Source organism: Paroedura picta, chromosome 1 (genome assembly GCF_049243985.1).
Source record: "Paroedura picta isolate Pp20150507F chromosome 1, Ppicta_v3.0, whole genome shotgun sequence".
Taxonomy (NCBI): Eukaryota; Metazoa; Chordata; class Lepidosauria; order Squamata; family Gekkonidae; genus Paroedura; species Paroedura picta.
This window is the reverse complement of record NC_135369.1, coordinates 124,094,060-124,119,967: the sequence shown is the minus strand read 5'-3', so window position 1 is coordinate 124,119,967 and position 25,908 is coordinate 124,094,060. Positions and strand designations below refer to the sequence as shown.

Below are 25,908 nucleotides of genomic sequence, written 5' to 3'. Positions count from 1 at the left end.
GTAAAGTGGTTGAAAGAGCTGCTGCAGATCAGCTCCTGGCATTCTTGGAGGAAACTTCACCACTCAACCCATACCAGTTGGGCTTCCGTCCTGGCCACAAGGTAGAGACAATGTTGGTTGCCCTGAAGGATAATCTCCGTTGCCAGCTGGATCAGGGTTGTTCAGTCATCCTCATGATGTTAGGCCTGGCGGACGCATTTGATGTGGTCAACCATGAGTTGTTGGCCCATCGTCTCGCCGGCTCAGGGATATGTGGGACAGCCATTCAGTGGCTGCACTCCTTCCTGCAGAACCGGACACAGAGGGTGGCAGTGGTGGATGAATTGTCATGCCCCATTGACTCCCTTGTGGGGTCCCACAGGGGGTGGTGCTTTCCCCCACACTTTTTAACATCTTTATGCACCTTCTGGCCCATTGGTTCAGAGTTTGGGGCTGGGTTGTCATCAATTTGCTGATGACACCCAGTTCTATCTCCTCACGGACTCCCCCCGCCCCCCCAGAACCATTTGCCAGATATTTGGAAGCCATAGCTGGATGGCTTGAGCAAAGTCACCTGAAACTCAATCCCTCCAAGATGGAGGTCCTATTGTTGAGAGGGCAGAAGGCAGGACAGGAAGCACATTTACCCATTCTAGCTGGGACGCAACTGAACACAACTGTCCTGCCAGAAACTTAGTGGTGACTCTGGATGCCTTGCTATCTATGGTGGTACAGGTCATGAAGGTAGCCTGCCAGGCGTTTTACCATTTACGTCCAGCGAGGCTACTAACAATTTACCTGTCTTCAGAGCACCTAGCCATAGTGATCTATATAACAGTCATCTCCAGAATTGACTTCTGTAACTCGCTCTACGGGGGCCTGCCCTTGTCTCTGACCCGGAAATTGCAGCTGGTACAAAATGCGGCTGCTAGGGTACCCATAGGAACATCTTGGAGGGCCCAAATCCAGGCAGTGCTGATGCAGCTGTATTGGTTACCAGTTTCGTCACGGATCAGATTCAAGGTTTTGGTTTTGACTTTTAAGGCACCACATATCTGAATGACCATTTGTTCTCCTATGCCCCCCACAAGGCTTTACATTCTGCAGGTACAAACTTATTGGTGGCCCCTGCCCCCCAGAAAGTTTGCCTGGCCTCAACCAGGGCCAAAGCTCTTTCACTCCTGGCCTGCCTGGTGAAATGAGCTCCTAGAAGAGCTGAGAGCCCTGCGGGACCTTTTGACATTTCACTGGGCTTGCAAGACAGAGCTCTTCTGCCAGGTCTACGGGTGAGGCCACAACATGGAAGATCAGATGGATTCCCAGAAAAAATTGCCACCAGGCCAGACCATCACTGCTGGTGGACTTCTGGCTTCCATAGTACCCTATGGTGCACCATGAGGCAGCCTGTAGTGGCTGTGGGGGTGGGAGGTCGATTTTTGCCACCGGGATATATAATTTTAATGGGGATATATAGTTTTGTTTTATGTGGGGGTTTTACTAATGGTTTACTGATGGTTTGCTGGGAGCGGTGGGAAATAAATCCAACAACAATAATACAAGCTTGTAGAAGAAGATTATAAAAAGGGACACATAAGAAATGCTTGCACACAAGTAAAGAAGTTCCAAGTGCCATTTGCTGCTCCCAAAAGCATTATCAAAGATAAATTAGGGAAGGAACTAACTGACCAACAGAGCATAACAGGTGGCAGGAATACACAGAAGAACTGTACACATGCAGAACAGAAGTTCACTCTCTTCAAAATGAAAACAAAACAGAAATAGAACTTGAACTGGCCATTCTTGAGGAGGAAGTTGAATGAGCCTTGAGTCAACTAAAGGTAAAGGTATCCCCTGTGCAAGCACCAAGTCATGTCTGACCCTTGGGGTGACGCCCTCCAGCATTTTCATGGCAGACTCAATACAGGGTGGCCTTGCCAGTGCCTTCCCCTGTCATTACCGTTTACCCCCCAGCAAGCTGGGTACTCATTTTACCAACCTCGGAAGGATGGAAGGCTGAGTCAACCTTGAGCCGGCTGCTGGGATCGAACTCCCAGCCTCATGGGAGTTTGATATACCATTAGTAGTCAAAATCATGAAACTCTGGCTCACTTACTTAGGCCATATCAGGCAATCCAGGCCAATGGAAAAAGCAATTATGCTAGGATTGGTCAGTGGAAAGAGGAAACCAGACCAACAAAGGCACAGTGGTTGGACGTGGTGGGAGTGGACACTGGCCAGAACATTGCACGGCTGAGGGAGGCGATGTGGGATCGGGGATTATGGCTACAGCTGTGCCATGGGATCGCCAAGAGTCAGACACAAGTGAATGGCTAACAACAGAATATAGGCAAAAACATACTTTTCCCCACCTCAGGTGGACCGTTATAGAGGTGAAGATATATACTTATACATGTGGGAGACTCTGACATGCACTCAGCCATGTAGTTCTGAAGTCTTAAGGGCACATCAATGTTTGGAAGAGAGAGCAGCAATTTCTGCTAATTCCCGCCTCCCATTGCCAATCCTCACCCTGCCATAATGTGCCTATGGGTCCACTGACCGCCCCCCGCCCCTGACCGGAATTTCACTGTGAAATAAATGTTAAATTCCCCCACTATTACCAGGGTTTTTTTTGGGGGGGGGCTATTGTCATAATAGGTAAAGGTAAAGGTATCCCCTGTGCAAGCACCGAGTCATGTCTGACCCTTGGGGTGACGCCCTCCAGCGTTTTCATGGCAGACTCAATATGGGGTGGTTTGCCAGTGCCTTCCCCAGTCATGACCGTTTACCCCCCAGCAAGCTGGGTACTCATTTTACCGACCTCGGAAGGATGGAAGGCTGAGTCAACCTTGAGCCAGCTGCTGGGATCGAACTCCCAGCCTCATGGGCAAAGCTTTCAGACGGCTGCCTTACCACTCTGCGCCACAAGAAGCTCATAATTGTCATAATATCATATAGCTAAACACATTAAAAATATATTGATGGACTATTCCAAAAACCAAGGATTTTTCTTAATCCCATGGGATACATCCGAGCATTTCAACATGCCTTTTTGTTTCATAGCATATCCCAAATAACAGCTATCAACCCTTCCTCTGATGTTGCTTGTTTATGTGGTTTTTATCGATTTTTTTATCATTTGAAATGTACTTCTATTTGCTCAAAAGTTTTAATTTTTTATATTCATCACCTTATGGACCCTAGTCAGGTAGAAACATGGCATTAAAACAAATAACAGTTCCTTGGATTGTGGTCACAGTCAGCAATCCTATGCATATGTATCAGGTATAGAAGCTTAAACAAACTCTGTTACAAAATGAGAGAACACTGTTCACAGATAAATACTAACCAAGTTTAATAATCTGGTTCCCCACACACACACACACACAATACACCCTAAATCTACTGCTGTCTCTCTCAAGGTTATTTTCTTTCCAATTTTATCAACAATGTCTTGTTAGTTCTCAAACTAACTCTGAAAAACAGGCTAATATTCCAAAGTTGCTAGTCACTAGCTAAAGCTGTATAAGGAAAAGCATTTGGCAAACTGTACAAGTGAACCGGGATTACACAGCAGCCTAAAAGAAAGCCAGTGAAAACATTCCAGGACAAGAGAACTAAGACTTGCAGCCTTAACTTGAACATGACCCTTCTGGGCAGTAAGTTCCACTGTACCCAAATAAATCATTTATTTAAATCAAATTTGGAGTTAAAACCCGTGTAAGATACACACAATCATACTTAAGTAAAAGGCTACTTTTCCAGAAGGAAAAAAGTCAAATTTTCATAATACAAAAGCAGATACTGGATTAGACTTTAATGTTTCCTATTCTGACATATTTTTAAAAAAACAGTTTAAAATGTATTCAATTAACTAGGCCCTTATGGTTAAACCCGTGCTATAACAAAATACCAGAAGACCCATGTAGTTAAATCAGAAGGTGATAAGGCCCAAAAATAAGGAAGGAAATGATTTACTATATGCAGAGATTACACGACTCTTCCTATATAATTACCAACTATTGTGAGACCAAAACAGCACCATAATTGCATACGAAATGGAGGTGAACATTAATTAGAATGCATTTTGTTCTCTCAGTGGTGAACACCTGCGATTTATAGATAATTGTTCTACCTGCTTAAACTGCATAAGAGTTTGGGAATTGTATTTGCCGCGTCTTGCTCTGAAAAAATAAAGATGTTTTCTCTACTCAATTAGAGGCCAAAACTGTACCCCTCTGTAAACAGCATTAAGTACCTGGAGGTTGTGTTCAAAGCATGTCAATGATGCATTGAATAAGGCCAGGAACATCACTGTACTATTGGATAAGCCTTCACTGTTGTTCTTTAAACAATCTGTAAAAGAGAAAGATAACGGTCATGTCACTACATCCCCAGAGTCTTCTTCCACAAGGTACCTTTAAGGCCAAGCATTGTTGCCCCACTTTCAGAATCTTGCTCATGCTGCTTTTCTTCGAGTAAGGTCATGATACTTTTGTAATTCAGTGGGAGTTCTCATGTCATCTGAGGTTATACAATTTGTGCCTGAATTAACTGACCTTCATGCTGTGCAAGAAGAAATTGAGTTCATTGTGAAGCGGCTTGGAGCTACTCTTGGGCTTTCAGGCAACACAAGTGGTGCTTCACCTGACCCCGCAAAGAAGCTTGGTGCAAAAGGGTAGATCAAAAAAGGGAGGGAGACAAGTTTTAAAAGTACACCGCATTTTTAAGAACTGAGGTTAAAAATACACACACCTCAAAAAGGGAAGGGAAAAAAACCACAGTAACCAGTTTTGCCTGCTTTTTTACAAGCATTTAAGATTATGCTTGAGGACACCACCTTGCAAGAATCAACGAAGGAATTTCCACAGAAATAGCTTCCTTTAAAAAGTTACTATTCTTCTATTTCAGCCTTGAGGAAACAACTACTACATTTGTAGAGTCCTTAGTCACTAACACATAATTCTGAGCCTTAAACAGCCTTGGATTTTTAAAGAACAATAAATAAATGTTCCATTATTATTATTTATTATTATCGGATTAAAAAATTGAAAGCCCATTACATACTTTAAACATGCATATCCCATGCTTAAATACACTTGATAATGTTCAAGTTAACCAAGGCCATGTGACTAGTAGCAGCTGCAGCATCACATGTGCTGTGCCCCACAACAACTTGGTCCAAACATAGCAAATTAAACAGGTTAAGACTGGGCAGAAACCTGTTGCCAGAGCCATTCTGAAACTGACCTTCAGAATATGTAAAATTTGATGATGTCTGAATAAACATACTTCAGAAATCATTTTGCACTTTCAAAATATCTTTGCAGCTGTATGGATTGGAATGGGGGGAGGTGTTAAAAACATGCAAAAAGAACAGATTTCTGCAGGCCACATATAACTGTTCATACTTTGGATGCTGCCCCCTTCTACCGAACACAAATAAGAAAAAAACAATATGTTGTCTATTACTCCACTATTATTTTTGGAAGTTTATAGTTATTTTAAATTAATATGATCTATGAAAGGGGAGAAATCAGCCCAGAGGAACTGTTCCTAATTCTGTTTTGTTTATTTTTTTTTTAAGAAAATCAGTCTGGCCTAGCAGCTTTTACTCCTGCTGGGAGAAAAGTATACCCTGACTTTACACTCCACCCTGGTGAAAACAAAAACAACTTGGTGGCAGTGGGGCAGTTAGCAAATGTTAGCCTTTGGACTTAATAGTCTTCTGGGGTAGGGGTGGGTTGAATCACCCAGTCAGTGATTCAAGTATAACTTGCTCATTTACTTGGGAGTAAGTCCAGGTGAACAAGTGAAGCAATTTGAGAAGAACAAATCAAGCAGCTCAATTTTAGCTTTTCAGATCATGAAAAAAAAATGGAGGGCATGAGACAGAACACAAACATAACTTGATCTCAAGAACACTAAAGCATAAGCTGCTGACCACTGTTATTTTCAGACTTTTTAAGCTTTAAAATAGCCCACCAGTTCCAACATCCAATATAATATAAATGCAGCAAAACATTATTAAGAATCCCTTGGTTTACATTCTGTGCAGACGATTTGGAAATAAGCTATTATACAAATGTGTACAATGCCGATATTAAACAAGAAAGTCACCACATACTTGCACAGTTTGCTTTCTCCCAAGTGTCATTAAAAAACTTGGACAGGAGCACAACAATCTGTAGCCTATCAGACATCAAGAGACTTTTGGCACACTTGCTGCTCTGAGAGGTGTTCTGAAAAGGATGGTGAGAAAGAGACAAAAAACGTTGTTATACGTACATTGTTATGCAAGTTTTACCATTTCTTTAGCAGAACCTGCACACAGATGAAAAACACAGGCTGACATGCTTCTTTTATTTTACCCAGCAGCAGAAAAATAGCCTCTTCGCAACAGGTACTCCTGCTTCCAAAAACTCCACAGGGCAGAAAGTCATTCCAGAAATACAGCATCATAAAAGCTGGGAGGAATCAGAAAACCTGAAATCAATCTGCAAAAACCCAGGATGTAGGATGCTGCCAGCAAATAGGAGTCAATAACAATATAAAGGTTTCTGTAGTGGGAATAACAAGCGACTTGCTGCTAATGAGAAGAAACCCTTAACTGGTAAGATATACGTCACAGCAAAACAAAGAGGTCAAAATACTTTACACATTGAAAACTGCCCTGCTCACCTCTTAGTGCTACCTTACAGCATGTCTGCCACAACACGCTCCCTGCTGACTGATCGAGCAGCTCCGCTGCACAGGTTGGCCACAGGAGGTGGTGTTTCCTGGTGGTCCGCTGGTCTTTGCAAAACTTGCCCATTTGAGAACCTCTTAACTTGAAGATGCCAGGATCTTCTTCATTCAGTGCATATGTTCTGCCATGATGCTACATGTCCAATACATGTTTCAAAGGCAGAACACGAGGATGTGAAAATGTCAACATGGAATTTGGCTTCTTTTTTAAAAGCATACTGATGTACTTGGTTTAGATGGCCATAATTCTGTTAATTTTGATCCTTTGCATCCACTTGAAGACAGTTAAATGGTTTATGGGCCACTGCCTAAGGAACTGTCTACACCAGTTACTTTTGCAGTCTGTCACTTCAAGTAATTCCACACTCCTTCTCTCTCACTGTTTCTGTCTGAATAGTAGGGGGCATGTAAGAGGCCAATAAAGAGCACTCAGACACAGCTATGGATCAAACAAGGCCACGGCTTTACTATACCCCAAGCAGGAGCAGGAAACAGCATGGGGGAAGCTGCCTTCCAGCGGTCAGCGGACTGACAGGAAACATCGCTACTAGTGGCCAAGCTGCACAGTCGAGGCACTCGTTGGGTCTGCATGGAGCACATTGCACCCCTGGCCAGCTGGGATCAACCTAGGGAGTGGCAGACAATGGGTTACCAGGAGGCGCAAGGCTCTAAATGCCACCCGGAAATGTGGGCACACCAACAGGGCAGGCCATACTGAACATCCACGCAGCCCCTTAAAGAGGCCCCCATGATGGGCAAGCAGATCTAGATTGCCCCCCAAACAGCTCCACCCATGCCCAAACTGCCAGCTGCAGTGAAACGTGGCTTTCTGGCAACTTTATCAACAACAGTAACCAACCCCCAGATACAGGCACACCGTGAAACCATAACAAAAAAGAGGGCGAAGGGTGAGTGGGAAGCCCAGCTGCCGGCTGCTGCTTGAAAAGGTCAGCCACGAGGACACAGCCCTTTAAATAGGGACAGCCCAGCTTAGCCCTCCCCGCCTCTCCCAGCATGCCATGGGGCCAACCAGACCAGACGCAGCCCCTGGCCAGATTCTGCACATGTTGGGACCTTACACAGTTAGCCATTCCTTGGGTTCTTCCACCCCTGCAATGGAGCAGCCAGCAGTTATGGCAAAGCCGCATTTAACAATCTACTTACTCAACTTTCCTCCTCACAATGCACAATTGATCTGAACAAATGTCTTAGGGGGTCCTTCTTCTTAGTCATTATTATGTCTGCCCCATTTTAAAGCTGATGTCATACATATACATATGTATACATATATACTTTTGTAATATTTGCTAATAAGGTAAAGGTATCCCCTGTGCAAGCACCAGGTCATGTCTGACCCTCAGGGTGACGCCCTCTAGCGTTTTCTTGGCAGACTCAATACGGGGTGGTTTGCCAGTGCCTTCCCCAGTCATTACCGTTTACCCCCCAGCAAGCTGGGTCCTCATTTTACCGACCTCGGAAGGATGGAAGGCTGAGTCAACCTTGAGCCGGCTGCTGGGATTGAACTCCCAGCCTCATGGGCAAAGCTTTCAGACGGCTGCCTTACCACTCTGCGCCACAAGAGGCTCTTTAATATTTGCTAATAGTGTCATGCTTTTAGGGGGGGGTGCATGTGTTTTCACCTTACACAACTCTGGTGACATCATAATCCTGTTTTGAATCCACACTCAGCCCTGCCTTTCTGGCACAATGTCTGACAAGGCTATCCACCAATTATGCTAATGCAGCATTTCTGTAGGAGAAGATTTAAAAAAACAGTCCCCGGTCCCCAAAAGAAGAATGACATATGTGCAAACATTTCATGAAGATTAGCACTGGGACTAGAGGCAATCTTTAAATAGGACAGGGTCCTATTAAATAAAAGAGTAAGGCCACCTGGGGAGGAGTTAGGGCGGGCCCTGTCCAGGATAAAAACTCAGAGGGCCCAATCAGGAGCCGCGAAGCGGCACCTGATTGGGCCCTCTGAGTGTCCATCCAGGGCCAAGCAGCCAATGGGGAGGCGCACAAAGTGCCTTCCTATTGGCCCCTCACCAGGACAGACCAAAATTCCATTTACCCAGCCCAGTCTCGCTGCCAGTCTGCTCCTGACCACCAAAGGGAGAGGAGGCCAGTAGGGCTGCCAAGGGGAATGAGAACAGAGGCCTGGACAGGCTGTGCCAGCCCTTTTCGCCCCAAGGCTGTCCTAACTGTCATGTCCAACTGCATATTGCCTCAGAACCCTGACAGAGCTGGCAGGAGGCTGCAGAGTGCTCCCCCTCCCCCCCCCTTCAGGCCTGCTGCGAAGGAGCCTCTGACAGCCCCTGACTGAGGGAAGGAGGCCTTTCCAAGAGCAACGCAGGGGAGCCTGAGGGCCTTCCTTTTGAGGGGGGGGGGACTTTCCCCTTCTGCCAAACAGTTGCCTGACAGGGAGGCCACAGTAAAGCCCCTTCTCACTTAAAATACTGCTCTGGCCGGGGGTTAGACACAGCCAAGCCATGTGTCTTTCTTCTTTGCAACTCTCTGCAGATTTGAGGCCACTGCACAGCATTATTCTGCAGAGGAAGCTGGCTCTTTTGTCTCCTGTTTCATCTGCACAACAACCCTGTGCAGTAGGCCTCAAGTCTTTCAATTCAACAACAACCTGTGTGGGAAGCCTTAAATGTTTTTCTCTACCACAACCCTGTCCAAAGTAGCTGCCTGGGGAGCTGATCTTTATACTCTGCAGGTGAGCTGTAATTTCAGGAGCTCTCCAGGCCACACCTGTAGGTTGGCTACCCCTGGGTTGGAAATATTCCTGGAGGTTTGGAGGTGGGACTTCAAAATCGTACAATGCCTCAGAGTCCAGCCTTCAAATGAGCCATGTTTACCTGCAGTTGTTAGGGAGTGGTGCAGGAGTGTCCCTCCTGGCCTATGGATTATGGCCAGCCCTTATCAGCAACTGTTTGTATTCTGGGGCGCAGACAGGCAGACCAGCATCAGTCCTGTGAGTCTGGAAAGTGCAGGATGATCTAAATAAGTATTTACAGCCTGAAACTAAATAGAGAACAAGTGTCTGGAGACACATTGTAACTGAAATAGTAACTGGCAAATAAACTTGGCCTGGCAAATAAAAAAAACAGTATTAAAAACCTTACTAAGGTCAAGACTGCTGTGCACAGACAGTCTTCCTCTTAGGGTTGCCAGCTTCCCTGTGAGGCTCGCTACCCCACCACCCTCATGGGGAGTCTGCTATGGGGAGAGAAGGGGAAGACGATTGGAAAATTCTTTGAGACACCTGAGGCCTGTTGGGTCACTGCTGCCCATTCCCAGTTCTCTCAGATCTCTCACAACCCCACATACCTCACAGGTTGACTATTGTGGAGAGACAAATGGAAAAGGTGTTTGTAAACCTCTTTGAGACTCCTTTGGGTAGTAAGCAACAGGGTACAAAAATCCGTTCTTCTAAGAAGCAACCATGAAAGAAGCATGTGGGCACATAACATTTTACCAACATGAAAATATGTGAAAATATGTGAAATATGTGAAAATATGGGAGACAGAAGGAACAGGGTGGACACCTGGGTACTGTGACTACGCCCTATGTGTATTAGGGCAGAGGGGCATTTCGGTGAATGAGGCCTAATTCACACAAGAAGGTAAATGATGCAGAACTGAGGGGAATTGGTTGCCATGTAATCTTCCCCTAAGAAGAGTCTCCAGTCTGATTTTCCCTTCACATATCTGAGGACATGGCTCTGGAAAGCTCATCTGTAACCACTATGCCACAATTCCCACATGTCAGTCCTCTCCCACAATCCACGAACATTCCACACCACAGGTTCTTGACACCCATATCTCCACACCCATGGCCTCATTTGCCACTATGCCACCACAACCTCCCACACAACACACATGACAACCCCATGCCCTTACAGACTGGACAACTCCTCCCCTTCCTCTTCCCACTGCCAAGCTCTAGCGCCCGTTGTATTCTTGGAGACAACGGGCTTTGCCCCTAGTCTGAAATAAAGCAATAAAGCACCCAGACATACCTTACTTGTATACTAGAAATAGTGACTCTTCCATTCAAAATCTAGAATTGTGTAAACAGTTCCAAAATGAGGAGCTTGCATATCTCCTGAATTAAGGTAAAGGTAAAGGTATCCCCTGTGCAAGCACCGAGTCATGTCTGACCCTTGGGGTGACGCCCTCCAGCGTTTTTATGGCAGACTCAATACAGGGTGGTTTGCCAGTGCCTTCCCCAGTCACGACCGTTTACCCCCCAGCAAGCTGGGTCCTCATTTTACCGACCTCGGAAGGATGGAAGGCTGAGTCGACCTTGAGCCGGCTGCTGGGATTGAACTCCCAGCCTCATAGGCAAAGCTTTCAGACGGCTGCCTTACCACTCTGCACCACAAGAGGCTCATATCTCCTGAATTAGGAAATTAGGATTTCCTAAAATTAGGAATTAGGATTTCCTAAAAAATCTCCTGAATTAGGAAGCTATAAAATCTCATTTCCAAATGGAAGCTTGACCTTCAGACAGAAGTTTCTACCTGAAAAATTGTTTTTAGTGTTGTTTTTATTATTGTCACATTGTTGTTTCCCATCTTGGGAAGCTTTTCTGAAAAGTGCTGAATGAAACATGATGCAAAAGTCTGTTCCTTAGAAACTTATGGTAGCTTCCTTTTTAAAAAGAAGCATGTTTCTAGTCCTTATAGATAGATGTAACAATATGATCGAATAATTTATTATTGGTGACATTTTAAAAGCCAGAAGTGATTGATGGTCAAGTCATCATAGGTGAAACTTCAGTGCTCTGTATGATCCATAATCTTGCTATCGCTAACATAAGTACACTCAAGTACACAATATAGCAGACAATCCAAGATCAACTATATGCAAAAGAGGAGATACTGGATAATTTGGCACAATTTACACAGGTTGCAGTATTCTACTTTCCTTGGGATAGGGAGGAAAAATAATGGCTAGGAACATCCTTTCATGGATCTGAAGAAGTAAGCTTTGACTCACAAACCTTATGCTAGAACGAATTTTGATAGTCTTTAAGATGTCCAAGGACTTCTGCTTTATTTTTCAATGCACACAATTTAGATTGCTTATGCATATTACAAATTATTGTTGCCCAGTGGCTAGAACATCTGACGTTTGACCAAAAAGAATGGCACACAGCAATGACCTTGAGCCCATAGTATGTATTTGAATGAAACATCTATAACACATTTAATTCTAAATATATATATTGTTTTATTTATTTTTGTATTCCACCCTTTCCCTGGTCAGCTCACAATGAATCACATCAAGTTTTAAATCAGTCAATACAAATAAATTAAATCTGTTCCACTTAATATTTCTTGTAAGAGCTTGGAGGAGGAGCGTGTCTCATGGCTTAAGTGCCACTCAGCGCTTAACACACACTCATGGTGGCTGTCCCACCCCTGAGTGCCTCCTCCTCCAACCAGCTTACTTGTCTGTCCAGCAGCCGGCCAATCGACTTCCATCCCCCTACCCCTGACCACTCTCTCCTCCTTCAACTTCCCTCTGAGGCTCGGAGGCTGCAGATCCCTGCCGCATGAGAACTGCTCCTGCTGGTGCGTTCCCTGCCCGGGGGCCTCTAGCCCCTGGGCGTTGGGGCTCCCCAGGAGGGCACCTCTTCCCTAAACAACCAGCCACACAGCACTGCCCTAACAGCTGCCTACAGCCTTTCCAGGTCCTGGGGGGAGGGGCAGGCTGTTTGCAGAGTCCCTGCTGGTGAGGCCATGCCATCCCCACCTCAACATCCCCTTGTGTCCTTTGGGGGGCCCACCAGAGACGGCCGTGAGCCCGTCAGTCCCTGCAGGATGCACAGCCACCATCTTCCATCTCTCCACTAACAAACCCTCATTTGTCCCCATACCACAACAATCCCCACTACCCACCCCTTCACCTACATGCCCTTCCACACAGAACTCACCACCACCTTCTTTATCATTTTTAGCATTTTCCATATGTTTGTCCCACATTAACTACTTTTAACCACACTGACTGTACTTCACACCAACACTATGACAGAATTAGTCAGATCCAGATTCATACCCCCCCACACACACACACACTAAAAAAAAGTGTTTCCTTTCAAGTTACTAAGGCACAGCAACGTCTAGTCATATGCAGCACACAGAACAGTCAATAGGATTGCAAATACTTTCCAAAGACAACTGAGTTTTCAGTTTCAGGGTCAAGCAGTGAGCTTCACTACTGAGCAGGGATTAGATTCTTCTTGCCCCTGGCTGAATTGAGATTGCAGGCCTATCTCATCATTTATGTGGAAACAGACATCTGAAAATCCACAGCATGCCTACCTTTATCACAATCCACTACTGGTATATAATCTCTGTCTGTTATTCAGAGAAACCCAATGTGGCTAGCCAACACTGCTGTTTTGGGTATATTATTGGCTGAATCATGGTACACTAAGTCAGCACTGGCAGTAATGAATGTAGGTAAAGTGCAAGTCAGAAATTCTATCCAGCATTGCCAAGTGTTGCTACTGAGCCTCAAGTATTCCCTCACGTCACCTCAAACCCCAACCCCATCATTCTATGAAAACAGTGTGCACATGACTTGACCAACTCCACTGCCCCTCCCCCAAGATGAGGAAGGTCTGCTCTAGTTTTCCCTTCCAGCAGCCTTCTGCCCCCTTCAACCTCTAATAGAACACATTAGTTTTGCCATCTTTGAACAGGTAAATTCCTAGAAAGTTTCCTGAGCCCATTGGGGGGGGGGTGTCAGATTATAAATCATCAATCAAATAAATGAAATAAAGTGGGGTGGAGCCTGGGAAGGATGGAGTCTACAGGGGAGAAACAGCTCACCAGAAATAGGATAGCACAGATTCCACCCTCCAAATATGCCATTTTCTTCAGGGAAACGGCTCTCTGTAGTCTGGAAATCAGTCGTTATTTAGGGGGAATTTCAGGATCAACCTGGAGACTGGCAACCCTAGAGAATGTGAATCTTATTCCTCCACCAATCCCTTTTTCCACCTCCATGTAGCAATTCTGGTTTTACCCCACATCAGTCCGGGAACATACTGAGGCACCCAAAGTATTTCCCCATTTACCATGCAATTACTACCGTTTCTGAGATTTCTCACTCTGGGAGCCGACTTTACGACAGACAACGCTTCTGTCGTTAGGCCCAACAGATCCCTCTTGCTGTGACACTTAATAAAAGGCCCCATAATCCGGCGCCACATTGTGCATCAGGAAACGAGGGAAAGAAACAAGGCGTGCCTGCCCCAGCCGACAGCCCCCTCCCCTCTCCCGAGAAAAGGCTGCTTGTTGATCCGCAAACGCACCCCTACAGCCCGGCTGATGTTCTCCAGCTGGTCGTTGATCTCCCGGAACTGGCGATAGCAATTCTGGCAGAGTCGCACGGGCCGGGCGCTGCGCACCAAGCAGCCTGTCAAGGCCACACTGCTGCTGGCGAAGGCAGCCAGGAGCTCCCTGCACTCCGGCTCCAGCTCGAGCAGGTCCCCCAGGGACTCCCGTCCGAGCCGAGAAAGGTCCTCAGCCTCGTCCAGCAGCTCCAGGGACAGAGGCAGGCGCCAGCCCCCCAGCGCCCGGACGCTCTGCTGGACCCACTGCCGGCCAGGGAACAGGCCGTCCGCGGAGCACAGGCCCAGGAGCACTCCGGGCAGCAGCACAAATACCGTCGCCGGGCCCATCGCTGCCCGCCCGCAGGAACCGGCGCCTCCTCCCTCTCGCCCCCGCCGCCGCCGCCGCCGCCGCCAGAAGCGAAACACGGTCACGTGCAGCCGGGAGCACTATTGTCAACATTCAGGAACTAAGTCTAACGCGTCCGCTCATTGGCTGCTGGGAATTAGACGCGCATGAAGAGGCGGAGCCAACTCTGTCAGGCGTAGAATGAGCCAGTGGCGTCATTCTACGGTGGGGAGCTTTCAAACTATTATGTCTGTATTACTATTTTTATTATTATTTTAAATTTGTCAGGACTCTCTCTTATCCTTGAGCAGGAACGATGATATAAGATCAAGGATATACATACGTAAACGTTTCTAAAGATTTATAACTGTACCAATAATAGAGTCACTCCTCCGTTAATTCTGGAAAAGGCTCAGCTTTGGGGGTTGGTGAATCTCAATGGACAGGGTAAAAGCCGGAACGGGACGGAACAAGCACTGAACAAACAAGGGTAGCACAAAAAATCCAGCGGGATGCATTACAGGCCCTTGAGAACAATATTTTAGAAATGAAATAGAGGAACACTCGCCCCTTATTAACCCATTCCAGGCCAAAACGCCTTTGGAACCCCTGGGAATGGGCATTAAACGAACAAGACTCCTGCAAAAAATCGGGGGAATGCATTACAGATGCTCAAGGACAATATATTAGAAATGAAAAAGTGGAGCTCCCATACTTTTATTATACCTTTTCATTGCAAAATGTCTCTGGAACAGGCTAAGACGGGCATTAAGCAATTAATACTACAAAAAAAACAGTGTGATATGTTAAAGGCACTCCAGAATAATATTGTGGAACTCTAAACTCTAAATACAGACATAGCATATGCTTTCTTGCAGCGTCTCTTCGCAATATGCCCTCCTACATGCCAGCAAGTTTAGTCAAGTTTTGCATTCCTGGGAGACGCACTGTGACGATGAAGCCTCTAGTTGGCCCAGGGTTTGTTCTGTCCACTCCTGAACCCACGAACAACAATTATCCAGCACCTCCCCAGAAACCTCTGCCCAGTTTGGAATACAGCCACTTAACTGGGAAATGCTTCTGATAGCAATTCCATAGAGACCTTCTTCAGGGACTCAATCAATAGAAGGTTTTAATAACTTCTTTGAATGTCACTACATCACTTCTTCCCCTTCCGCCCATTCTGGAGGCATCTTAGCCTGAAAAGGCTAAATCTGTGCAAAATATTTATGTGATTTTATTTCCAAAATATTGTTCTGGAATGCCTTTAATGTATTCCACTGTTTTGGGGAGATAGTATGGTTTAATGCTCATTCCGGACTGTTCTGGGATGTTCTGGGGGTGTTTTAGCCCTGAACAGGTAAATGTGCACAATATTTCTGTGTTTGGAGTTCCAAAATATTATTCTGTCATGCCTTAAATATGTACTATTATTTGTTTAGTGACTGTTCCAGGATGTTCCAGAGGCATTTTGTTCTGGAAAGCTTATAAAAGTTAATAAAAGAGTGGGTGTGCCACTTTTTTATTTCTAAATTATTATTCTCAAGTGTCTGTAATGCATCCCATTGTCTGTTGCAATACTGTTGCTTGTTTGATGCCCATTCCTGCCTGTTCCAGAAGGTTCCAAAGGCTTTTTGGCCTCGTAAAGGTTAATAAAGGTGTGGGATTTCTGCCTTTTCATTTATAAAATAGTGTCCCCAACTGTCCGTAATGCATCCCACTGCTTTTTTTTATTTATTTGTTTTTATTTATTATATATTTATATATTGCCTTCCCATGAGGCTCAGGGCGGTTAACATAGAACTGGAGAAAAACAGTACAATTAACACGATAAATTGAACAATAGCAATACAGTCATAACAGTAGAACAATATAATAATGGAACAAGACATGGTAAGAACATCCATTTAACTGTAACATACTTACAGCCCCATGGGATGGACATATCAGTGGTGATTTTCATGGGAGGGGGCTCAGCAGCCAATGAAAGGTGATTGAATTCAGGTCAATCTCAACCAAATGCCTGGTGGGAGAGCTCCCTTTTGTAGGCCCAATGGAACTGTTTAAGCTCCGCTAGGGTTCCGATCTCCTCCAGGAACTCGTTCCACCAGGTGGGGGCCAGGATGGAAAATGCTCTGGTCCTGGTTGAGGTCAAGTGAGCTTCCTTGGGGCCAAGGATTACTAGGCAGTTGGTAGTAGCAGAGCATAAGTCTCTTTGAGGGGTATAGGCAGAAAGGTAATCCCTTAGGTACACTGGGCCCAGGCTGCAGATGGCCTCTGAGGTGATTATTAGAACCTTAAGCCTGATCCGGAATTCAACTGGAAGTCACTGCAGTTGTTGAAGGATGAGCCAAATCCTGTGAGGACCCTGACCGCAGCGTTCTGGACCAGTTGCAGTTTTGGATCAAGGTTAAGGGCAGGCCTATATAGAGCAAGTTACAAAAGTCAAGCCTAAAGGTGATGGTTGTGTGGATCACTGTGGCTAGGTATTCTGGGACCAAGTAGGGTGCTAGTAGTTTGGCTTGGTGAAGGTGGTAGAATGCCAGCTGCACTACTTGAGTGACCTGAGCCTCCATAGAGAGGGAGGCACTTAAAACCACACCCAGGTTCCTGGTGGAGTAAGCCACTGATAGCTGCATTCCTTCCAGGTTGGGTAGGCACGCTTCCTCTCTTGGGCCCTTCCTGCCCAGCCACAGGACCTCCGTAATGGAAGGGTTGAGTTTCAGACGACTCTGCCTGAGCCATTTTGTCACTGCTTCCAGGCTAATGCTTCTGGGGAAGGATCAGGGCAGCCATCCATCAGGAGGAAGAGCTGGGTGTCATCAGCATATTGGTGGCCACCCAGCCCAAACCTCTGCTCCAGTTGAGCAAGAGGGCACATAACGATATTGAATAGGATTCAAGAAAAGAAAGAAAGAGGCTTGGCTCCCCCCCCCCTTCTGAACTACCCTAACCATGTGCAGAACACTTTCCTGTTTCAATGGGGGGGGGGAGAGGAGACCTGAGTTCAAATCGATCTGAATTCAACAGGATTGACAAAGAAATAAACAAAGTAAGTGCAGACTCTGCCCTGGTCTACCTGGCAACAGAGGTCATCTGTCAGAGCAATTAGCACTGTCTCTACCCCATGGCCATTCCAGAGACCTTACGGGGATGGGTCTGGTGCAATATGTGCTCTCCATGAGGCTCTTGTTAGAAGTCGAGCTGCTGCACACTGGATCAGCTGGAGTTTCCAGAGCAGCCTCAAAGATAGCCTTGCATAGAGCAAATTACAGAAGTCTAATCTGGAGGTGACCATTGCATGGATGACTGTGGCTAGGTCACCCGTCATTAGATATAGTGCAAGCTGTTGCGCCTGGCATAGATGGAAAAATGTCTGGCGCATATAATCTGTGACTTGTGCCTCCATAAATAGGGAGACATCCAGAATCACCCCTAGAATTTTAGCAGTGGTCACAAATGAAGAAGAGTTGATTCTTATATGCCGTTTTTCTCTACCAGAAGGATTCTCAACGCAGCTTACATTTGTCTTCCCTTTCCTCTCCCCACAACAGAAACCCTGTGAGGTAGGTGAGGCTGAGAGAGCCCTGATATCACTGCTCAGTCAGAACAGCTTTATCAGCACTGTGTGGTGAGCTCAAGGTCACCCAGCTGGCTGCATGTGGGGGAGCAGGGAATCAAACTCAGCTTACCAGATTAGAAATCAGGGCTCCTAACCACTACACCAAGCTGGCTCTGTTTCAAATTGACCCCATGAAGAGCCGAAAGTTGTATCATATTAACCTCTGTATGTCAGCTCAGCCACACCTCTGCTTAGCTAGATTTAACTTCACCTGGATTCATTTGAACCAGCCCACCATGGCCTCAAGGCACCTGGCCAAGATGGCTGTGGATGTTGTCAGATGGTTGTCTGTCAGCAAAAATAGCTGGGTGTCATCAGCATACTGATAAAAACTCAGCCAGAAACTCCAGACCAGTTGGGCAAGAGGGTACATATAGATGTTAAATAGCATCAGAGAGAGAATGGCTCCCTGTAGAACCCCACATACAAGGTCCTGATGCTGGGAAGTTCTCTCCCCAAGTGTCACCCTCTGTCCCCTATTTTGGAGGAAGGACTGCAGCCTGTGTCTTGAACCTCCACTTTGGCTAGGTGATGGGCCTATCATCAATTGCATCAATTACTGTCATCAGATCTAAAAAAACAGCAGCACTGATCCACCTACATCCAACTTTCTCCGGAGATCATTCATAAGAGTGACAAGAGTCATCTCCATCCCATGGAGCTGACTCCACCCCATGGAGCTGGCACCCCATACAGCTGACATGCACCTCTATGCCCAATTATCCATCTGCTCCCTGCTGCCCATCCAGTGGACCTGTATGGGGATAGTTTTATTTAATTGCTATCATTGTGACTGAGTCATTGTTTATGGGGTTTTAATGGGGAATTCTAATGGTTTGAATGTACTGATTTGTATTGAAACATTGTGAACCACCACGAGCCGGCTTCCGAGAACGGCGGTCATACAAATCGAATTGATGATGATGATGGTGATGATGATGATGATGATGATGATGATGATGATGATGGCCAGGTTGGAAGCTGGATTAGAAAAGATCAAGTGCCCTATCTAGGGTGTGGCAATCAGGGCTCTGCATCTTGGCCTGGGGGGGTGCTATTGAGCTGGCCCCTCTTTCTCCCGTTCTAGGGAGCGTGAGGGGCATCAGCTTCATCTCGCCCTCGGCCAGTCACTCGTGCCCAGCCCAAGAGCAGAAGTCCTATGGGAGGGAGTGAGGGAGGTGGGTGCACTGCTGGATTCCCCTTTGCTGTGGCAGGTATTGAAGCAGAGTGTGACCTTGCTTCACGTATTCTGGCCCTGTGCTGGAGTGAAGCCTTTGGACAAGGCAAAGTTTTTCATTCATTCCCACATTTTTCTTGAAGGGCCTGCCCACCCCTGGCAGGTAGGCTGGAGAGGGGCATGGTAGCGCACAGACACCCACTTAAGGCTGAACCTGCCTGCCTGTGCCACACCTTCTGAGGGATGGGACAATTCCAGGGGACATTTGCAGCATGGGGGTGCGGGCGGCTGTGCGGGTGGGCTGCCACCCTGTGGCGGTGGCTAACTTAGAGTAGTCCTCCCTTAGGAGTACCTACCTTAGAGGAGTACTTTAGAGGGGCAAGCGCCCGGCTCGAGCCGCTGACAGCCAGCGCAGGGGTGGGTGGTGACGGCGCGATGGGGACAGGACCAAGCATGCAGTCGGCGCATGCGTTGTGTGTGCGCGGGGCGGAGCAGGGGGGTGGCCATAGGGGATAGGAACCACGTATGCGCAGATCTCCGCACATGCGTGATTCAGTGTCAGGTAGTGTCGGCGGCCAGGCGGGTCACGTGGCCTGTCCGTGGCCGTGTTTCAGCGCGAGCAGGACACGCAGCAAAGGGGTAGGCGAGTGGCCGGGTAAGTCAGAGCGGGGGGGGCGGTCAGCCGAGGGAGCGGTCGGGCGCCGCGAACGGAGGGTGGGGGTGCGGGTCGGCAATGCGTCCAGATGGCTGTGGGGGGGGGGTGTTTGGAGGGTGGTAAGTGGCAGTGAGCAGAGTGGTTGGGGGAGCCTTAGGGGGGGCAGCCTCTCCCTAGGCAAGGGCGATGTTTCGGTGGCGGGAAAGGAGCATCTGGGTGACCAGTCCAGGGCAGGCCAAGTGGCACTCAGAGGGGACCAATCAGGAGCCGCTTTGCGGCTCCTGATTGGTCCCCTCCGAGTTTTTATCCCGGACAGGTCCCGCCTTAACTCCTCCCCAGGAGCCCTTAGCCTTTTATTTAATCCGCTCCACAGGAGCGGTTAAAGATTGTTTATGTTGTTAGTCACCTTTAGCACTGTTGGGCATACACAAGGAAGGCACATAAATATTCTAAATAAAAAATAAATGTTATTGTTATTAACCTGCCTTGTGCCCTTGCCATACTCTCAAGGCAGGCAGTACACAACACACACAAAAATGTTAAAATATTAAATTGTATACAATGAAAATAATTAATAATGCAAATATTTTCTATTTGTTAAGGTTGTCCCCAATTAAAGACGTGTGAATGAATTGTGTTTTTTTTCATTCATACATTTATCAACGTAATTAGCAAAAATGTCCATTTATAATGGACAGATGGAAAAACATACTCTATTTTAAATTATGTGTACATATGTAAACGCCTTGAAGAGGCATTCCTTCTTTGTTTTAGAAAAGGGAGAACTTATCTTCTACAGCAATGTCAATCATCCATACTCCCTGAATTACAATAACTCATACTGTTTTTTTTAAATCATCTTAGTCCTGGGAGCACTTTTTAAATTGATGAAAACATTTAATTGAGGATTTTTTAAAAGGCATTCCCTCCTGTTTGAGAAAGAAGAATTGGTTTTTATACTCCACTTTTCCGTACCGAAAGGATTCTCAAAGTGGCTTATAATCGCCTTCCCTTCCTCTCCCCACAACAGACAACCTGTGAGGTAGGTGAGGCTGAGAGAGCTCTAAGAGAAACTGCTCCGCAAGAGCAGCTCTAACAGGACCGTGACTAGCTCAAGGTCACCCAGTATGCTGCCCTACTGAGGCTTGCACTGAGAACTGATTAATTTCACCCTCAGCTGGGATGCCAAGATCAAATTGTTAAAGAAGGTCAGAGTCCAAAGTCCAGCCTGCATAGTCAAAGCCAGGGAAGTTCGGCCACCACAGGAGATGGGCAAGGGGCCGGAGTTGGGAGCTGAGCTGGGGTTGAGATGTTCCAAAGCCATACTGTGGTTGAGTTTCTGGAGAAGAGATCAAAGCTGAGTCAGGAGCTGAAGGGACATCAAAGGACAAGATGGGTGTGGGAATCAGAGCAGAGTTGGGTAGCTGGGGTCAGAAGCCAGGAACGGAGATGGATAGCCCAAAGTCTGGAACCAGGAATGAAGTCAAGCCAACGTCAAGAACCAGGATCAGACCAGCAAAGCTTTGCCACAGCGATCACGGGTACTGGATGTCTAGACAGAGAGGCAGAGAAACATACGCATTGCATGGAGAGGTGTGGTACAAGCCTCTCCTTAAATACACCTTGGCTGGGTGGAGAGCCATTAGCTGAGGGACATTCAACTGAGCCTAGCCTCATCTGAGGAAGGGCCTTCAGCTGCATCCCAACATGCCTTGCAGCACCCTGACAGCTGAACTGGTCACCTGTCAGCTGTCAGATTTGTGTGGTGGTGCCTTCCGTGCCACTCTAGTGAGTCTTCTGGTCTAGACAGGGTCTTGCCCCTTGGCCTCAAGGTTGCTAGCAAATATGGCTGGATTGGTGTCTGGCTGGATCATCTGGTGGATCAGGCTGGTCCCAATTCCCAACCAGATCCTCAAGGGCAGACAGCAGCAGCAGCACCGAGGGAGGCACGCTTGGCCCAGGTTCCAGGTTTGCCTCAGTCATGCCCTCCAGAGCCCCCTCTGGCAGCTGGTCCAGAGGCACAAGAAACACTGGCATGACAAGCAGCTGGCTGCATGTGGAGGAGGAGTGGGAAATCAAACTGGCTTTCCAGATTCGAACTCGCCGTTCTTAACCACTACACCCAGCTGGCTCTCTCTGGTGCCCCTTCTATAGTGACACGTGCCACCTATAATTCTTATACGTTTTTAAACACTAACAACTTAAAAAAATATGCTGCTTGATTCATCAGTTTATAAAACCATTAAATCTAACCAATTAACACTGAAGCCATAATTTTAATTAAATCAAAAGGAAGTACTCAAAAAGATTTGTGATCTTACTCAAATGGATATTTGCCCCAATTCTGGTAATGAATAACTATTTAACAGTATAACCGTTAGCATAATAGTCACCATATCAAATTGTACCGCTTCCTTTTCTGTCATGACTGGCCTTGTATAGGATTGTATGCACTGGTGTCTAGCTCTCATGATGCAAAACATGAAAAATGACAATTCTTTAGACATCTTTGCATGCTTTATTTCATTCCCTGCTTCCGTTTATTGACAGAGATGTGACACTTCTTATGTTTCAACTAAAGAGCTTCTTTAAGCTAGACAATTCAGCTGACTGGTACTTTGACATTGTGAAGGCATCAACAAGAATAAATATATGTGACTGGGGGGGGGGGGTAGAGAACTGGCTGACATATTACATTATTGTATGCAGTAGACAAGTTCCTGTGCATACAAATAATGTCAGTCATCAACGAACCAGCAGGGCTCCCCCCAAATAAGACTGCAATCCTGTGCTAATGTAATTGAGAGTAAGGCCCATTAAATTGATTGAGACATACCAAGTGCTCATAAAGTAAGAATGCAACTTGCAAAGTCACATTCAAGGTCAGCATATCAAATAGGACGACACATCAGTAACTTAACACATTGGTATAATTACCGCAATTCATGAATTTTGTTAAGAATCCTTTTTCCCTGTTTTACTTTACTGTACATTGGTGGTCAATTTCTCCATAAAGGTTGTGGCTTTTAAAAAACAGTCATTAATGCAGAGTATCACAGACTACTTCATGCTTTTTGTCATATTGTAAGATTATTCCTGACTCTGGAAGTCTCATGATGGGGAATTACCTGCACCTGAACTCTAGTAATAAAATAGTTTGGCTTAATTAAAAATGTTAACAGGTTAAAATTAAATTAACATGTAAAAGAACTGTACTGGAGGAAGAATTCCATTTCCACTCTCTCCCTAACCCAATCAGCAGAATGGGGAAGGGGGACCCATATGCAGCATGGTTTGCTCTGGAATGTAATGTCTTCAATAGTTGTAGATACATATGTTTTTTTGTGAATTTTCTTTTGCAAACATTAGATTCCATAGAAGTTGTAGGATTAAAGCTATATATGCTGTGTGTGTATGTGTGTGTACATGTGTGCTCCTGCATAAGTGCGGGTGCATAGGCTTTGGATATCACACATGGGCATTTCACTCAAATTGGAATGTGCCACTACTTTTGGTTTTAATGTCAGGGTAACAGAAATTGAGCACTGTTTAAGCTAAAGATAGCTACAAAGTTCCAACAAAAGCAATGTGAGAATTTAACATTAATTAGCACGATGATCTGTTCCATTAGTTTCAACACAATTTAGATGTGACTAAATTTAACTGCATTGGGACATTATTGTTTAATACAATACTTTATTCTTTAATGAGGCATTTTACTGGAACCTTAAAGATGTTTAGCCATTTCCATATATTTCCATTTTTCATCTTGTGGCTGGTATCACAATTATGTATCTGCTTTAGCATGAAAGTAATAAAATGTCTGCCAAGAATGCAGCTATTACAAGAATATAAAATACTTTTTCATAAAGGTATGATAACAACGAAAATGCTTTCCCCCCAGGATTAGCCTTGAAGATTTCTAAAAAGAAATGATACATTTTGGTATGCCCAACTGAAAATTTTGGAGCAGGATTCACGTTACACCACTACTATCTTCACTCTTAATTGTAATGAAGAGAGAAGAATTACAAGTCTAATTGCAAGTCTAATAGAAAAGGCATCTTTGGAAGCTTCTTCTTACCTTAAAATGTTTACATTTAAAGTAAAACAATAAAAATGGTATTTTAACGCACCTGTTGGCTTTTTTTTTACAGAAAAAAAGAGTTTCTGTTGGTGACAGCATAACAAGAAAAGAGTTCATTTTTAATAAGCAATCACTTTATTTTGAAAAGATTCCTCATTTCAAGTTTACATGATTTTAAAGGGAAAAGATTCTACATATGAGCAATTTAATGGTATGTCATTCCTAACAATTTTGACAAGCATCCTTTGCTTTGCTCATATGCATCTAATTAAGCCATAATTGGGCCATTCGCTATAAAATGAAAGAAAACCTGTTATACTAGAAATATCTTTTGTGACAGGAGAACAGGCTGATCCTTCTCAAAAGAATAAAACAGTGTATGGGTGGAGCATTTAAGCATGTCTCTCATATGTAAAATTTATAGTAAGAAATATTACTTTTAGATGGCATAATGTGTACAATGTTACAGGGTAATATGTGCTCAAACCATGCACTTTTTAAAATAAGTGCCTTGGACTTCATCATTCACCTCCTTATGTGCTCATTTGAATACTCATAGCACAACAGATACAGCTATTTCTCAGAACTGGCAACTCATTACTCAACAGTACTACTCGGTAATAATAATAATAATAATCCCATAAGATGATATCTTGCCATGCTGGTGGGGCTTATGTGCTCTAAGTGGAAGGCACGTTATTAGTAACAGAGCTGCTAGCAGCATCTCCCATGGTAGACAGATCTTTGCTAAGGAGTCACATTAAATACATCCCAAACCCCCATTCTATATGGTGAGAAAATTGAATTCGAAGCCGTTGCCAGCTCAGTTATCGACTGGGTTAACAAGGACTGTGTCAGAGATTGGTGTTCTTAGATTTTTGGCAAAAAAAAAAAAAGGGCTGCAGGAGACAGACCTGTTGGGCAGCTAGGGCAGAAGTCGGATGTGCTACTGAAAGCAGGATCTTCTCTAAAGGAACTAGAGCAGGGAAAACCAGCAACTTCAGAAAAAAATATCTTGAGAACAAAACAGAATCATCATGCAATGTCATTTTGAATCAAGGCCTGAACAGTGTGCATATTTGAATGAATGTTGAAAATACGGAAAGAAAAGTATCCTTATTCTACCATCACTGAATGGCAGCTTGTGGATCAGAGCTGTTTATCATGTGAAACAACTTTTGCATAGCAATAGAGCTCGATGAAATAAGGAAGAATAGCTGCTCAAAAGAAGACCATAAAGAACGTAGCAAATGAAACGAACCAAGAAATAGGCCATGGAAATGAAATTGCTCTTGAAAGCCCACTAATTAAAAGCAAGATGGTGACAATACATCATCTGCTCACCTCTGTACAGGAAAAACTGAAGGCAAAAACCGTAGATCATATTAACAGCAAAGAAAACAAAGATTGCCTGTTATCAGAACAACATCAAAGTAAGAACTTGCAAGGCTAATTGAAAATATCAATTGAAACAATTCCTATGATAAACATAACTGAAACCAGCCAACTGATGTATAGTGCAGCAGTTGAAGTAACAAGAGAACTGGAAATGGATATCAAGAAAATGACAGTAAGTAAATTGGGAGGGGGAATCAACAAATGCCATTCAGGCTCAAGCGCTTTAAGGACATTGTTTTTAATTGCAATATCCAGGGACATCAAGAAGTAATAACAGTAGAGTCCAACAATACAGATAAAACTTGCAGTTGCAGATTAACAAAAGACAGTTCTACAAACCAGGCAAAAAAAAAATACAACAGTCCAAAAATACAACAATACAAACACCTGAATCACAGATGTGAAAAACAAACTGAAAGGAAAGAAAATCTTACAATAACTCTGGAAAGTCTGCAAGAACAATTAATGTAACTGAAAAACTGGACAGCACCTAGAAGAAATTAAGACAACAGCTGTTGGTTTAAAAAGTTGACAAGTCTT

At 45.0% G+C, this 25,908-nt stretch overlaps 1 protein-coding gene across 1 annotated transcript in view; it reads right to left on the bottom strand.

Annotated features, from left to right (window-relative positions):
• OSTM1 (osteoclastogenesis associated transmembrane protein 1) overlaps positions 1-14,503 on the bottom strand; it is a 28,335-nt gene extending 13,832 nt beyond the window's left edge. The window contains exons 1-3 of the mRNA XM_077302626.1: positions 14,063-14,503; positions 6,107-6,221; positions 4,238-4,335 (exon numbers count right to left, since the gene is read on the bottom strand). Coding sequence (XP_077158741.1) covers positions 4,238-4,335; positions 6,107-6,221; positions 14,063-14,431 — 582 coding nt within the window. The 5' untranslated portion in view covers positions 14,432-14,503. The remainder of the gene's footprint in view (positions 1-4,237; positions 4,336-6,106; positions 6,222-14,062) is intronic.
• Positions 14,504-25,908: the final 11,405 nt, after the last annotated feature.